Genomic DNA, 17437 nt, shown 5'->3' on the forward strand with positions numbered 1-17437 from the left:
ACTGATCAGGGGTTCATTTTCCAAAAGTTTTGTAATGCTACGTACTTAATTACCTAGTTTTTAGGCATGTTTGGTAATTAACAAGTGTTTCCCAAAGCCTTCTGCCTTCCTAAAGTACTACATTAACTTACTTGCAAATGAATGACTAACCTGATCTCTTTGTTATTCACATTGCATTTTTTTGGTATGTTTTTTCTCTGCAGTTCAGCACCTAAAAGCCATGGGGTGCTAATTGTGTGTAATTTTGGTTGTGGTTTGTGAAGTTCTTTGAGAAACTCGAACAGGACTAGCATTTTTTTCTTATGTTCTTTATTTATTTGTTTGTTATTCAACAAGACTAAATGTTTTTTACCCCTGCAAATTTAAATGAAATAACATACTAAAACATAACATAATACTGTGTACACAGAATGTTACTACTTCAGCATGTTTGAAAAGTGACTGCTTGGTGAATAAAAATGCACTTTTCACTTATCATGTTTATAATTCTAAACTCAAATCCACTAATTTAAGAGTCACAGAAATGAAGACTGTGGAATGCTAATGCATTTTTATTAAAAGTAGACACATATCACACATCAGTGGACACAGTACACTCTTAAAAATATATAGGTGCTTCACATGGTTCTTTGAACAATGGCCCAGAAGATCCACTTTTGGTTCTATAAAGAACCATGCTTGTTATATTGATGTGTGAGTGTGAACAACAAGAAAAGGTTCTTTAAGCCTTTATAGGTTCTTCACACTCTCACATCTTTATAAAAGTGTGGCTCTTTATGGAACCAATAGTGGCTCTACTAAGGCATCACTCAAGGAACCACTTTAGTTTTAAACTTCATAAAATAAACTAGACTAATGGCTGTAAGTATGGAATGCTGCAGGGCAGCCACAGATATCCATTTACTGACACCTGATGTAATTCAAGCCATAAAAATAACATTCAACTTAATTTCTTTGTATTCACTGGAACAAGAGACCGTGATTAAAAGGATCAGACTATGTATGTTAGTATGGTTTCTGAAAGACTTTTCTAAGGAAAGAAAACAATTGATTCCCTGATCTGGAAGGGCAAGTTCAGACATCATGTGTAAACCAGGGGTTGGAACATCTGAGTCTCCCCCTTTGAGCACATGAGGGTATATATATATATGGTTATAGTTCTGTGATGCCAGCACACTCTGTGTGAATTAGAGACTGCAGCTCTGAGGAGTCCCACTGAGGAGAAGTGGTAAAAATACAGCCTTAGTCCTACTGAACTTGTTGAACTTGTTTAATTTAATTGAATAAATGCATTAATTAACAATTGTTTTTTATGTCACTCTTTACAGCATCACAGTCTTGTCAGCCATGGCAGGTGAGTTATTATATAGTCCTTTGTTTTCTCTTCACTTTATTTATTTTAACTTCTGTTAGTATGTTGTATTATTTGTGCACAATTTAAGATAGATATGATTTCTTTATATTCTATATATTTTTTACAACAAGCTTTTTCTGTGTGTATTTGTCTCCAAACAGATGAAAGCTACAAGGCAAATTTCCTTGCCAAACATAATGAGTTCCGAAAGAAACACAACGTTCCTGAAGTGACTTTGAGCGCAGACCTATGCAGCTCTGCACAGACTTGGGCTGACCACTTACTGTCCATCAAAACCCTGCAGCACAGTGAGACTGAGAATGGAGAAAATGTTTTTTACTCCTTTAGCAGCCAGAAAAAGACACTCACAGGTAGGTCTATGTTTGGTCTACACTTAAACAAAGGTACTTGGTTCTATGAGCGATGCCACTGATGTACTATAATACGTATAATACGTATAATAGAGAAGTGTGAGTATAAAGAACCTTCTCTTAATTTAAAGGATCTTTCCAATGTAAAGGTTCCTAACCCTATTTCAAAACACTGCATCTTATGACATACTAAACATCCCTCAGGAACTGTGCACATCTGCATGATTAAAACTAACATGCTATGTTGACCATGTATTAACAATTAGTAATGTAGAAAACATTTTTAAATATTTGATCTTTGATGTCTATTTTTTATATTTTGGTTATTACTTTTATTGCAACTTAATTCCATGTTCTAGTTTTCATTACAGCATTGTATATAACTCCAATCATCCTTCCTAACATTTGTTCAATTTTATTTACAGCTTCCTACCAAATAACTAAAACCTGTGAAGTTGCTAACATTAGAATCATTTAAATTTTATACTGATGAAAACACAGATTTGCCGGATGTTTGAGTATATATGAACAGCAACTTAAGACACTGTTCTGTTGTTTTTTTCATCCGTTTATGTTGTGAAATAAATAGAAGAACATCATGAACTCGTTTATCCTTAAGCGCTGCAGTAAACGGTAATTACAGTATTTACAGGCACAGGGTGTGTTGTTGCTTTAGACCACAAAATAAAAGAGTCACAGAGAGATCTGGAACAAGCCAGCAAGTCTTTTCTCACAAACAATCTGGTATTTTGTAATGACAATTAGTGGGTGAACAGTGAATGAATGAATGACTACACTTTTCAGGACAAATGTTTTTTTCTATATGTCGATGTTTTTCAAGCAATGTTTTGGGGGGAAAAATTAATGAAAAAAAACATTTGAATAATTTCCCCATTTTTCATTTTAGGAACTGAACCTGTGGAAAAGTGGTACAGTGAAATAAAGGACTATGATTTCAGCAAACCTTGTTTTCAGTCCAATACAGGTAGTATTGAATTAAAGAATTGTTTGCTTAATTGCTTGCTTATCTCTTGTATACTAAAAAGTTTGAATAAACAAAAACATTACATTTAAAATTCACATAAAAAGTCACTCTCTGCTACTAATATTTAGATTTACAGTTCATCATTGAGTGCATAAGAGAAGGCAGAAGAAAGATATTATGCTATGCATGTAACTGGTACAATGTCATTTGCAGGACACTTCACCCAGGTTGTATGGAAAGAAACAAAAGAGATTGGAGTGGGCCTAGCCACAGATGGGAACACTGTCTATGTGGTTGGTCAGTACAAGCCTGCCGGAAACATGAACAATAAAGACTGCTTCGAAAAGAATGTTCTGCCTGCTGCAGGTAACCACTAGTGATGCAAAATAGGATATTTATATAAACCTTATATAAACCTTTATATAAATAAGCAATGCATTTTTTATTTGTAAGAACATGCACTGAAAAACGTGTCAATATTCCTTGCAGAGCTCTGCAGGGAATTGTGATTCTGTGTAAGATAACTAACAGGATTTCCCTGTGTTTCTCCTAATTCTACAGACAAATAAGAAGAGGCCTGGCAACCATATTTACAACTACACAGAAATGCATTTCTGCTTGAAAAATATTCAATCAGTCCATTGTGATATTTGTAATGTTGTATAACCAATTATATTATACATATTACAATAAAAGTGAACATATTTTACTTCTACTTACATTGTGCTAAACTGTAAACTAGTGCATTGAGTGACAGGTTTGCTCCTTCAGCAGAGGTGGAAAGTAACTACTAAATAAATACTTTGTTAATACACTTAAGTAGATTTTTTATGAATCTGTACTTTAACTTAATTATTTCTCTAATTTAATACAAGCTCGTAACTATTACTTTTTTATAAATAGATTCTGAACATGAATCTGAAGATTCAGTTTCTGTGAAAAACAAACAGAGCTGAGCATCAGTTCTGTAATCTGATTTGAATAATTTCTATAAAGACTTTCACAAAAATATTTTACTTTTTAATGTGTTGAACTGCACTGACACACTCACCCAGCCTGTCCCCTTTGAACTCAATATAAAACTAGTAAACTCGTTATTTTAATTTCATCAGTTTAGGTTTAGTTTAGTTTCTGTCTAAAAAGCAGAGGTGTAAAAATTTTTTTGCAGATGAATATGGAGACAAAATAACTAGTTATTAAGTTAAAATCACTTCATATGAATGGACAAACGCATGACATTTAGTTTAACATGCTTACAATATTTCAAGTAACTGTGAAATATAGACTTTAAATATATTATCACTTTCCTTTAACTCAAGTTCTCATTTACTTCTCCTGAAATTTTAAGTAATTATATATATATATATATATATATATATATATATATATATATATATATGCTACCCAGAAGCTATTTATATCAACTCCACCAGCAGCAACCAATAATCCACAATAAAGGAACAAATGTCCAACCAAAAAACAATCAAAAACATGGCACTGGATAACAGTAATACTCAAAATATATATAATTAAAAGGGCAGGATTGATATTCATGGCAAAACCAGAAGGCATTCTGGGAATCTTAACAATAAAATATAGACAAATATATAGTTGATGTTACAATTGACAAAACACATTTCTAAAACATTGAGAACACAACAAAACAATAAAACATTGTCAGAAACCTGCTTCGTAAAAGAAGAAAAAAAATCAGATCAATGAACAGAACACCCACACAATCTAAAACCAAACTACCAAAGAAACTGCTTTAAACAACATCTACTTAACTGAGGATTTCAAGAATGGTAATCAGTTCATTGCAATTTCCTTCTGAAATGTTTTCCAAATTGCGTTATACCAACATTCTATTATTGTACAAGAACTTTCTAAAAAATAGAACTATAGGCAAAAAATGCAAAAATCAATAAAACCAGAGGTAAAAAAACTCACTCCCAAGTTATTAGCTTTTTACCCACTGGATGAGATGAAACACAAAGCTTAAAAGCTGAACCAAAACAGAATGCCCACACAATCTAAAACCAAACTGCTAAACTAACTGCTTCAAACACAACAAAAAATAATAGATGAAACCAAAAGATACAATCTTATTTCTAACACAATCAGTCAGGTCTCCTTAGGGACTATCAAAAATATCCTGGCAAAGTATTGGGTAACGTTTTCAATCAGCAATGTGGTGTTATGATTGACCACAAAATATGGAGGCATTACGGAAAACTAAATAAAGCAAGGAATTCTTTAGAAACAATATGATTGTAATTATGGGAAAAAAATTTAAAGTCAATAAAATCATAGTCTTAAAACAACCCACTACCAAGTCACTAGTCTCTTATCCATTGGATGAGATGGAATACAAAGCTCAAAAACTAACCCTCAACAGCATTCTCACACAAACTAAAAGCAAACTGCTAAAGAAACTGTTTTTTAACACAATAAGTCAAGTCTCTTCAGAGACTATGAAAAATTGCCATGGCTGACTGTATTTCAAGTCATCTTGGCGGAGTATTAGCAAAGTTTTCAATCAGCAATGATCACGCCTCAAATTAACCTCATAGGCTATGAAAACGCCTCTGCGAAAGAATACTGACCTTTCTCCGAACGATATATGTACAACTACTTTACTAAAGATTTCAAGAATGGTAACCAGATTATCGCAATTTCTTTTTCAATTACTTTCCGAATTGCGTTATACCAACATACTATTAGTGTACAACAACATTCTAAGAAAACAGCACCCAAAAAGACAATTAGTAAAACATGAAGCACTTAAAAGCCATGGCATGTAGTAAACAACAAAATGAAAAAGCATTATGGGTATTATTGCATTGTGAAGGCGGTGTTACGATTGACCACAAAATATGCACGCATTACAGGAATCTTAACACAATAAAGCAACAAGAAACAATATGATTGTAATTATGGGGAAAAAGTTTAAAGTCAATAAAATCACAGTCTTAAAACAACCCACCATCAAGTCACTAGTCTCTTATCCACTGGATGAGACGGAACACAAAGCTAAAGAAACTGCTTTTTAACACAATTAGGGACTGTATTTCAAGTCATCTTGGCAGGGTATTGGGCATATTTTTCAAACAGCAATCACTACGCCTCAGATTAACCTCATGTGCTATGATAATGCCGTTGCAAAAAAATACTGAACCTTCTCCGAATGATATATGTACACCTACATTACTGAGGATTTCAAGAATGGTAACCAGTTCATTGCAATTTCTTTCTGAATTACTTTCCAAATTGTGTTATACCAACATACTATTATTGTACAACAACATTCTAAAACAAAAACTATGAGCAAAAAATGCAAAAATCAATAAAACCAGAGGTAAAAAAAACTCACTCCCAAGTTACTAGCTTCTTACCCACTGGATGAGATGAAATACAAAGCTTAAAAGCTTAACCTAAACAGCATTCTTACACAATCTGAAAGCAAACTGCTAAAGAAACTGCTTTTACCACAATCAGTCAAATCTCTTTAAAAACTTTAAAAAAGACTTTAAAAAATTGCCAGGGCTGACTGTATTTCATTGAGTATAGTTTTCAAACATCAATCACCACACCTCAGGTTAACCTCATAGGCTATGATAATGCCTCTGCGAAAGAATACTGAGCCTTTTCCAAAATATATATGTACACCTACTTTACTGAGGATTTCAAAACTGGTAATCAGTTCATTGCAAGGTTTATCTTCGAATTACACAAAAGTAAGATATGAATATTTTTCAAAATTAACATTAAAGTCTCCTACTAGTATAACTTTGTCGCTGCAAACTGCCAAGTCTGCAGCAAAATCACTAAACTCTTTTAGAGTAGGATCCTGGAGGCCTATAAATATTAATTAGTGTGAATGCATTCTTATTTGTGACTGGAATGGATATATTAATGTAGAGAATCTCAAAAGAAGTGAAGGTGTTACAGTGTTATTTAATAATATCTAGTGTATTCTGGTAGATTATGCATCCTCCACCTCCTCTGCCTGATAATCTAGGGTTATGTACATTTTTATATCCTGTGGGGGTGGCTTTATTTAGTGCTAAACATTGACCAGGTCTAATCCAGGTTTCAGTGAGACAGAAAACATCTCATTGCTGATCACTTAAACAGAATTTTATTTACAATGACTGCTTTCAAGGTTAATGATCTAATATTAAGTAGACCGAGCTTTAGGTCTGAGGTGCTGCTCTTATCATCTGAATGTGAGAATTTAACACTGATTAAATTATTAAAACGAGCTGATTTAGATGTTCAACATTTGGGTTTAATTGGGTTCAATACGGTAAAACCTGGGAGACGCCTCAAAGCAGCTTGCAGACAGTCCGTTTAGCCTGTCTGTCTGCGGCCTCTGGATTGTCAGCAGCCTACTCTGCCGACTAACTAGCAGACAAATTACGGCATCAGACATCGTCTGGGCCAGTTTAACCACCTCTTTAATGTTATCCTTAGTTACTTCTGACTTCCGCAGACCAGTATCGTTGGTCCCTACATAATTAACTACCCTCGAATATCTTCTGTTACACTGACACACTGTCTGATATTTCTGCCTGATCTAGAATTATTATCTATAATAGTGAATAATCTATATCAACCTATAATAATACTTTAAGTGTATAGAACAATCCATGCCAGTCTGAGTTCAAATGACATTATTATAACTAACTATATTAAATGTTCTTATTCTTCCTTAACAAATTATATTAACATTATTTAATGTCTTTTAGACACATTCTTCCTCCTCTTCTTCATCTTCTTCTTCTTCTTCTCCTCCTTCTTCTTCTTCTTCTTCTTCTTCTTCTTATTATTATTATTATTATTATTATTACTGGTTATCAAAAAAACTTTAAAAACAATCTAAACACAAAGGAAACATGCAAAGTTGTGTAAGAATCTAGATCATGGTGATTTACACTGATTGTACAAATTAATGATGAAACCACCATCGCCCTCTAGAGGCAAAGAACCGTCTGTACAGCAGAATTCCAAGTTTAAGATAACTCCAATAGAAAGCTTCGAAACAGATGCCAGCATTGGTGTACTACAGTAATTATTCCAGGCTATAATAATTTTAATTATAGTCTGTAATTTTATTAATAATAATCACCTGAACACACATGATGAATTCTTACAAACAGCAAAAAAGACAAAGTAAACTGTAAAACTTACATCAGAAACTACATCAGTTTTCTGTCTAGATGCACATCTCCAGTACAGACACACTCTGCTAGAGGAAGACTTTTGTTTTGGCTAACATCTCACTAACAAACTAATCAGTGACAAGAATATAACCCGTAAATGATGTGTCTAACATGTCTGACAGCCAGAGCTGACGTGTGTTATTTTTCATTCATTCATTCTTTTACTGATTAAACCATTCATTTATTATTTCATTTATTCACTCACTCATTCATTCTTTCCACTGTAATCCAAGTAAGATCTCACCTCCTAACCAGACTCTTTATTTTTCATCTTCATACTGGTTGGTGTAGTGTAGAGGGTAGCAGCTCAGAAAAGAGCAGCTCAGGGTCGATTCCCTGACCAGACAAGCACATCACACTGCACCAACAGTCCTTGAGTAAGACTACCACCTACATCCTTTTACCTGTATAACATGATTCCAGTGTAAGTCACTCTGAGTAAGAGTCTATGTGAAACATAGTGGAATCTAGGATGTGTGTTTGATTACGGTTGCTTCAATATTTAAAACTAATTTAAGCTTTAGTGAGAAAAACAAAACTACACTCATTTAAAGAGTTTTTGAGCACATTTTTCGAAAGTGATCTGTGTGAAGTGTGTACCTTTAAGTTGGCAAAACACTTTTCCATCAAATAAAGAATCATTAAATCACTGAAAGGTTCAACTACGCATCCCTTTTACAAACTTTTTTTTCAGAATTTTGTCTCGCAGGTACATCTGTTCTAATATACACCCTTAAACTATGCTTATGCAATTGGACATTTGTTCTTATATGGTCATTAAAATAATAATGAGAATTTACTCACTTCTACATCAACTTCTACACTCACTAACAGGTTTCATCTTGCACCTTTTGGAAGAAGCCAGTACCATAAGGAATAGGAATGTGTGACATTTTGAGATGTTATAATAACTATATTAAATTATTTAGTAAAATTCATAAAAAATAAATATATAAAACATTTTAAATGTGTAATTTTATTTTGGATGAAATGGGCCCTATACTCTTTGACTATTAAATGCATTCTGTATATTTTTTTTACATTGAATGGAAGTCAATTATTTAGATTCCATTAAAAATGTATGAAAGAACCTGAAAAACAGTAAAAATGGAAATGCAAAAATATATTCTTGCTTTGCTGTGTACAGCCAACAATAGTAAGGAAAATAAAAATAATAAAATACATGTTAATTAATATCTGTAGGAACACAATTATTAAATGGGCCTGTGTATCAGCTGTGCTGAGATGTTTCAATGCAAAATAATCTCTTTACACAGTGACAAAATGACTGAAGTCCATAGCCACACTTGTCACACATTTTGGGTCTAATTAGTTTATTCAAATAGTTACCTCTATACTTTGAGAGGAATTGGGGAAACACCGCAATTCAATGTTATTTAGAAAATGGTTATTATTTTTATTTGATTGGTCTACTGAAATTGTTGACATGGCTAAATATGCATCAAATAAGTTATGGAAAATATTTTTGAAGATAACAGGGCACCAACAATATTTTATTTATTTATTTGGAAACATGCATATCTAAAACTATACCAGCAGGTGGCATCAATGAGCTGTTTATAACGAGCCTGGAGACATGTTATGTGTATATATATATATATATATATGTGTGGTTGTTGGTCTCACAGTGTTAAGGATTTAAAGTTCATTCTGAGCACTTCTGTGTAGTACTAAGCTGACTTCTTTTTCTGTGTTCGTCGACCAGAGGACAATTAGTATCCCTGTTGAGTCCAGGGTTATCTCAAGGTTTCTTTTCGCTGTGAGGGAGTTTTTCCTTGCCATTGTTGCCCTTGGCTTGCATTCATCTACATACATTTTTACATACAAATTGATATGGCCGTGGTGTGTGAGGGCCCCCATAGTAGGATGTCTCTTAGGACCCCCAGATTTTTTCAGAATTGCCCTGGTCTGACGAACTTGTCACAAATGTTCTTGGAGGAACTGAACTAAAGTTGAGAACAGAATCTAATTTCCTATTGCACTGTTGGCTGTAACTGACAGTTACAGCTCTGTGGCTTTGTAATGTTCATGTATAGCCTTAAGGCAGTAATGAAATCTGACAGCAGTCTGGGTTACCACACAGTATCAGTGGTAGGGTGATAATGAAATCCCGTAGGAGTCAGTTTCAGGTTAAGGTGGCAGCCACAAAGCACTACAGTCAACTGCAGTATGAGGTCCTATTACATTTGCAGATGTTGCTCATTAAGGCAACTCTGACTGCATGCCTTGGCTATACTAAATTCTTCTAAATTCTACTAAATAATTCTTCTTTTTTTTTAACCCTTTTTGACATAATGTAAATCTTGCAGTTGTTCTTTACATTGTTTTCATATTTCATTCTAAATGGGCCAAGAAAAATGTTCCAAAATGACCTCAAATAAAATATTTCTACATTGACTTCTAATGAAAGTTATGATATATTCCTGCTCTGGTAAAGCTGCTATATTGGTGATACAAAACAACACACTTTGCTTTCACAGCAAGCCATTCTCCCCGTAGGCCTGTGCGGTATGCTCCTATACTGGCCTGTCATTATTAGCTGTCAGTGCCACTCCAAGTGTGAAGAACACTGCCACTTTTACATGCTCCAGCATGTTTCAGTTAATCCGGTGACTTTATCCTTTCTACTGAATGTATATGACTGCTGGCGGATATGCTTGTTTATTGTTTATTAGTTTATAAGGTGCCATTAGAGTTTTCTTATTCTTATTATTAAAATTTAGGTCATATTTGACCAGGGGAACCTAAAATCAGAACTCAGTACACTATCCCAGAATGCCATGCTGTTCAATGACACAGTGCTCTTGACACACAGCCACTATTAACAGGAATTTCTTTTAGTCCAGGAAGAAAATAGAGTTTTATCAGTCAATATACACACTCCAGTGTTTTTTCCTGATATGTGGTCTGGAAACACACACACACACACACACACACACACACACACACACACACACACACACACACACACTGTTTTGCACCGATGTGTGCCCTGATATGAGTGTGACCTGTAAACAGTGCTGTCTGATTTTTTTATTTACACTAGACTTTAATGCATGTTAGGTCCTAATGTCTACAGCAAACAAAATACAAAGAGAAGGACAGAGACAGCGAATAAAAGCAGAGCAGAAACGTTCCTCAGCAGTGAAGATCTAAACTTTGAACAGGACTTTGAACTTTCTGATACCTCCAACAACTTCAGCCGAAACTACACAAAAAAAGTTACTGATGGCCTCGGCAGCCAGAGGGAACAACAAGCATTTTAGACTCTGACAGAGCAACAAAAGCACATTTTTAACATACTTCTGCCTTCCAGTGTTTGCCACATTCCAATAGGCCACAAATGCCACAGTGTCTCAGTTTGAAAAGCTACTTTGTTATAAAGAAAAGGACTCACTAAAAGAATTGACCTGGACAAGTGTCCAGACTTTTTTCTGTCCTGGCACCGAAGTGGTGAAACGAGCTCCCCCTGGGTGTCCGAATGGCAGAGTCGCTTGCTGTCTTCAAAAGCAGACTGAAGACCCATCTTTTCCGAGAGTACTTGGGCGAATAGCAGAGTACTATGGTCACCTTATTGACTTGTGTTTAGTAGTGTCTAAGTTCAGAGGTATCTTTGAACTATACGTCTATTCTAACTAGCTGAGGTCTTTCTTGGGTAAATAGCAAAGCACTTTTGTAAGTCGCTCTGGATAAGAGCGTCTGCTAAATGCCGTAAATGTAAATGTAAATGTATTAGGCCTAGACTCAGTGGAAAATGCCATGATAACTATAAAAGGTACATTCCAGTCAACGTCAATTTCAACGTGCCAGAAAATGTATTGGAGATGTAGCCAGGTTAGCGTTTAGCCTTGCCCACTGAGTTGGCTGCCCACTGCTCTGGGTGTGTGTGTGTGTACTCACTGCCCCTAACACGTGTGAGTGTGTGTTAGTGTGTGTTCACTACCAGATGGGTTAAATGCGGAGGACACATTTCGCTGTACAGTGACAAATACGTGCACCTTTACTTCAGTTTGGTTCATGTAGACCAGTTTGTTTTAGAGGGAGTGGATGATGGAGAGACGAGATGATGAACAGCTATCCTTAGCTTTTAGCCTAGCATGGACCCCAGTTTGCTTCTCTTAGCTTCCCTTCTGTGGATGTCGCCATCATCTTTCACTAGTAGTTGTAATTTTGTGGATGTAAACATTTTGGTGGTGTAAAAAACAGTCAAGACCACTACCAAACAGTTTTGGGGTTTTGGAATTGGCCTGTTTTACATTCCTGTTTTGGTTATACCTGCATTCTTTTGTTTAGGGTTTAGGGTATGTCATTTCCATGTACTAAACTCTCATTATTCAACTGAGCCAAGACAAAGTTTGACATTCTAGAGCCCTGTCAACATGTCTCACTTGTGATGTTCTGTAATATCTGCACTGCATCCCTATGCCTCATTAGTCATTATGAGAATTCATGATTTTGCATCCTTTTTTGTTTTCATCCAACAGTGTTCTCTCAGAACACCACCCAGCATGTCTTACATCAATACCTTATGCAACCATTGCGAATCCCCCATAGCAATAAAGACATCCTGACTGCTAGCTTAGCCACTGAAATAGAGGCTAATAAATGTAAACATGATATTTAGCTTCCTAGAAGTAACTTAGTAAACTGGTTTACTTCTCTATTTATTCTTCATATATTAGCCACAAAAACACACTTTTTAAATAGCCCACCCTCAAATCTGAGCCCCAACAACACCTGTAACATTTTTTTTCAAATAGCTCCTCCCACCTTTATGATACATTATCAGATGAATGGACCAACAGAAATTATTTGGAATACAACATGCTTACAATGACTTCCATTAAAAGTTAAGAAGGTCATTTCCTTTCTCCTGTAAAGTCACTGTTTTAAAGAAATCCGTTTTTTGCATGACAGTTATAATAAATTTGACACTAATTTAAAGCTGCTACAAAAGATTCTTTGAGCGATGCCATAAAAGAACCAATTTTAGTTTCAAGAGCCATATTTGCAAAAGAGGTGTGAAGAACCGTTTAATTGGTTAAGATCTTTTACACCAAGAAAAGGTTCTTCAAAAAGTGCATCATATGGCTCAAGAAATTAGCTTGAGCTATGGACTGTGGAACACCAATGACAAGATAAATTCCTGAAATGCTGGTCAAACAACAATGAAGACAATGTTATTGTCACGTCTATAACAATAGTCTGGGAAATGTGTTGATTTATCCATGGTGAAATGTGTTGTGGTCAAATTTCACTCAGGCCCAGGCACCATGTGCTGTGGCTGAGTGTGTATGCGGTCACATTGCAAAGGGTACCTTCTAGTGCCTTTTGTTTTGACTATACACTGAGATAAGCCTTCAAAGCCTCACATGCATCATTGCAGTAAAGCTAAAAACAATATCACCTGTCACCTGACCATGCCCTGCCCATTAGCAAGGCAACTGCCAACAGGTAAACATGTCTCTCACACACACACACACTTCCTGTTTCCTAATATTACAGAATATATTGGAGTGAGTGTTAGGTTCCTGTCATTCGGTGTATGGCATAGATATGTAATTCAAACACCAGAATCAAAGTCTATAAGGATGGTAGTCATGGCACAGGGTATAGAAAGTATCCTTCACTGGAAAATGTTATTGGTGTAAACCACACTTATCCGTCTTTACATTTGTGGATTTGTATATAGGAAGTAGTTGGTTAAAAACACTGAGTCACTTGCAGACTGGGTGTGTATGGGGAGTAATAAGGTATGACAGCTCACAAAACAAACTGAGATTGCAGAATAGGAGGAACATGGCTTACGGTAAATCACCGGAATGATGGAATAACAGATATGAACTGGTGTTTCTAGCTAAACAGGTATTTTCCTGGTAAGTCTTGATCTGTGTAGCATGATAGGAAAATACCTGAACAACTGGCTAATTACATTTCCTTACACCTTAATAGGTTTTAATGTAGGTCTTAGTGTTACTCAGTCTTCAGCTGTTTATTGGTGATCAGCCTTTCCCCCTCCCTGGAAACCTAGTTCCTGTGAAAGTTTCTGAAGAAAAGAGCTTGATGATAGCAGAACCCTTTTGATTCTAGTGAATATTAAATGAATCAAAGCTAAACATTGCTCTGAAATTTCCCACCTTAGAGTTTCCACGTCACAGCTCCCCACCTGAGTGGCTCTACATCATGGCTTGGATGTTTACACAGTTGGCTGTCAAAGTGACTCATGACGGCTGGTACGTTTCCTGGGCTTCCTAGATTTCACTACATCGTGCCAATGTCGGCTAGCGGAGTGACAGTACTTCAAGGTTCTGAGGCTTCTTGATCTGAGCAGCACCCCCCCCCTCCTCATAAGGGCCAAGTGCAAAAAACAGAAGCAGAAGTCTCTGCAGTGGTGATACACTATTTCACTGTGCAGTAACACCTGCGCAAATGTCATCAAAATAAATCCTCTCTAGCATTTTCACCACCAAATTCAGTGTCAGAAAATTACAATCTTTAATTTTATGTCTTTTGGAAATCAGATCATATTCATATACTCAGTGTTTTTCACTTTACTTGTCAGTGGTACTAATGTTATGGCTGATTGTGTATATAAACAAGTACAGGACAATATAGACTAAACAAAAAACAGTAATTGATAGGGTGGTGGAACTAAAACACTATGGGGACTGTTTGTATGTAACATCAGCGTTCACTGATAATACAGAGTGGGATTTTTTAACAGTCACATTTCTCTGCTTGGTCAGCTTGTCAGCAGCACCTAGCTGCCAAAAGTGCACGTGAAGTCCTTCCAGGATCTGTTTACTTTAACAACAGATCTGGAACACTTATATGAATGTGTACTGACAAGGCAGAAAGATCAGATCTGAGCAAAATATTGAGGCCTGTAATATGAGCAATAGATGGGGTAAATCAAGGCCTTCTAGTGTTGTTGCTCAGCTGGATCAGGTGTGTTTTGGGTTTGTGCTCTGCAAGAAAGCAGATTCCAGGAAGAGGGTTGGCACCCACATATTAATGGTATTATAATGATCAGGAAATAGGCATAGCCATTAATAGCAAACTGCAAATTTTCTTTCTTCTGGATTTCCCCTTTGCCCTAATTTAATTTTCTTCTTCCTTTTTCACCAGTAAATTCCACAACCTCTTTGTATAGCATATACAGTATTCTGCACAAGTCTATTTACCTGGGCAGCAAGTGTGTATTTGTTTAAAACACACTAATATACGAATAAATACAAATAAACAATACATTGTGATAATGTTTGAGCATGCTACCTTAACCATTTCCCTAGTTCTCGTTGAGGAGGCTCATCATTTTCAGTTCTTCTTCTTTTTGTATTAATTCCCATGTTAAGTGAGGACAATTTTCATTACTGGCTTTACATTGCATTTGAACAGCACTGTAAATGCTGAACAGTCCTGATATCTAGTCCTAATATGTTGAGTGCTGCACCTCTTTTATTTCCCATTCATTATATTCTATTCAGAGGCTAAACAGATTTTGTTGAGTCAACTTTCCATCTCTTTTGTCAGAAAACCCCTTTGTGTAAATGTTTCAGCCATGGCCTCTAACCCTAATTAACCCCTAGCCCCCAACCATCGGCTCATCCTGACTCGCCCTGCTTCCCTCTCACACACATAAGGCTTTAAGGAGTATGGTTTGCAGCCAGTGGCTAATCTTAAAATTAAAGGAGCCTTAAGATACATTTTTGAGGTATAAATAGCAAGTATAGTTTAACAAGCCTATTTTTAAGCCTGTTATTTTACCTCAGAATGACACGTTTTTCCTTTTACAAAGGGCTTGTGAAAAAAAAAAGATTTTATTGGCTGGTTTACGTCACTGAGACAATCCACAGCCCAGCTTAGCCTAGCATGGCTTAGAACTGTAGCAAGAACAAAAATAAACAACCATATTTTTACCAGTGCGGGAAACCCCAGCAGAATTTGCCCCTGTATACCGAGCATTAGCTTTTAGCTCGGTTTAGCCATTCTCTGTTCTCTGATGTGGCTAGTGTTAGCTTTTAGGCTTCTGTCAGCCATTCTTTCTTCTCCTGTGTGCCTAGTGCTAGCTTGTAGACTCCGGTCAGCCATTCACCCTTCTAGTGTCTGTCTAGTGGTACATTTTAGCTTTTTTAGCCTCATTTCTTCCCAAAGAAGCAGTTGCATTTAGCTTCGAATGGGTTTCGCTAATTGTTTGTGTGTTTATACATTTTGAGAGCTACTGACGTTTACTTACGTAATCAAAGCAGCATTTGTTATGTATTGGGCACTAGTATTTTGGTCAACCAGCACCATACCAGCAGTAGGTCAGCATAAACCAGGATCTGTTAGGATCTGAACAATGGTATTGTGGTCAACCATCACCAGCCCCGGCATGAACCAGCAGTTGTACAGTACTTTGAACACTGGTATAGCGCCATCATGAAATTTAGCCTGCTGTTGAACTTGACTGGCAGTAGAGGTAACCAGTGACATGGTAAGTACCTGAAGGGATCATGGCCTGAATGTGAGACTATTTTCTTGCAGATTTAGAAACAAAAGAAAGAATCTTAAATGCAATCCAAACCAAACACGTGGCGCGCTCTGAAACAGAAAGAAAACAGAAATGCTCCACGACAGGGTGTGTATCAAACTTGTTAACCCTGATGTGTGTTCTTAGAATCTGTAAATCTGTAACAGTACTTTTGTTGCCTTTCATACCACGAGAGATTAAGTGAACACAGGAAAACAAGCTTTTATCGTTCAGAGCCTTTCACTCTTAAAATACAGGCGCTACAAAGGGCTCACAAAGGCTTTGAGCAATTTTTGGTGTCATGAAGAACCAGTTTTGTAAAAGTGATGTGTTTGTGAAGAACTCTTATAACCATGTTTTAACCCCTTTAAAGGTTACTAACATCTCTGTTCTGCTATGGCATTGCCAAAGCCATTTGTTGCACCTTTATTTTTAAGAGCACCTTACATTAGACTAGATTCTGTAGATAAAGATGGGCCTGGAGAACCCCAAAAGCCCCACCCTTCCTTTTTCCACCATGATCACCACCAACCCCCAAGCTTTCACACTTGCACTCCACCCTGATCAATAGAGATGCTGGTAATGGGGCAGCACAGTGTGTGGCCGTTTGGCCGAGTGATTCATGGCAGTTCATCTGCAGAGCTCATGCTTTTCTTGGAGAAAGACTTTTCAAGGCAATTTTCAAGGAAGAGAAGGATCAAATTAATCAAATAAATTTGCATGAGGAAGGAATGTGAGAGATACCAGTGCAAGGTAGGAAGTAGAGAGAGAGAGAGAGAGAGAGAGAGAGAGAGAGAGAGAGAGAGAGAGAGAGAGAGGGAAAAAAGGCCAGTGTATGTCTGAGTTAGTGTCTAAGAAAGAAAGGAGGCGGGAGGGAGAAACAAAGAGGAATGCTATGATGTCACTCCACCCCACTCACATACAAAGGCGTGAGCTAGTGAAGCACACACACACACACACACACACACT

The 17437-nt window shown here is 36.3% G+C and overlaps 1 protein-coding gene, 1 non-coding gene and 2 pseudogenes across 2 annotated transcripts; 1 reads left to right on the forward strand and 3 right to left on the reverse strand.

The window, feature by feature from the left end:
• The first annotated feature begins 1347 nt into the window (after nucleotides 1-1347).
• On the forward strand, nucleotides 1348-3087 carry LOC140549625 (Golgi-associated plant pathogenesis-related protein 1). Its single transcript, XM_072673374.1, has 3 exons — nucleotides 1348-1354; nucleotides 1516-1725; nucleotides 2924-3087. Exons 1-3 carry the CDS (start codon nucleotides 1348-1350, stop codon nucleotides 3085-3087), a joined length of 381 nt encoding a protein of 126 aa, XP_072529475.1.
• A 2083-nt stretch (nucleotides 3088-5170) lies between these two features.
• LOC140550462 (U4 spliceosomal RNA) lies at nucleotides 5171-5310 on the reverse strand. Its single transcript, XR_011979160.1, has one exon. It is a non-coding gene; the product is annotated as a U4 spliceosomal RNA (small nuclear RNA).
• A 443-nt stretch (nucleotides 5311-5753) lies between these two features.
• Nucleotides 5754-5881, reverse strand: LOC140550477 (U4 spliceosomal RNA; annotated as a pseudogene).
• A 334-nt stretch (nucleotides 5882-6215) lies between these two features.
• Nucleotides 6216-6348, reverse strand: LOC140550467 (U4 spliceosomal RNA; annotated as a pseudogene).
• Nucleotides 6349-17437: the final 11089 nt, after the last annotated feature.

The sequence above is a fragment of the Salminus brasiliensis genome, chromosome 2 (genome assembly GCF_030463535.1).
Source record: "Salminus brasiliensis chromosome 2, fSalBra1.hap2, whole genome shotgun sequence".
NCBI lineage: Eukaryota > Metazoa > Chordata > Actinopteri > Characiformes > Bryconidae > Salminus > Salminus brasiliensis.

What these genes read in the sequence shown, in the direction of transcription:
- LOC140549625 (XM_072673374.1), top strand. An exon ending in CCAGAAAAAGACACTCACAG is followed by an intron (nt 1,726 to 2,923) that starts GTAGGTCTATGT and finishes TGTCATTTGCAG; the next exon opens with GACACTTCACCCAGGTTGTA.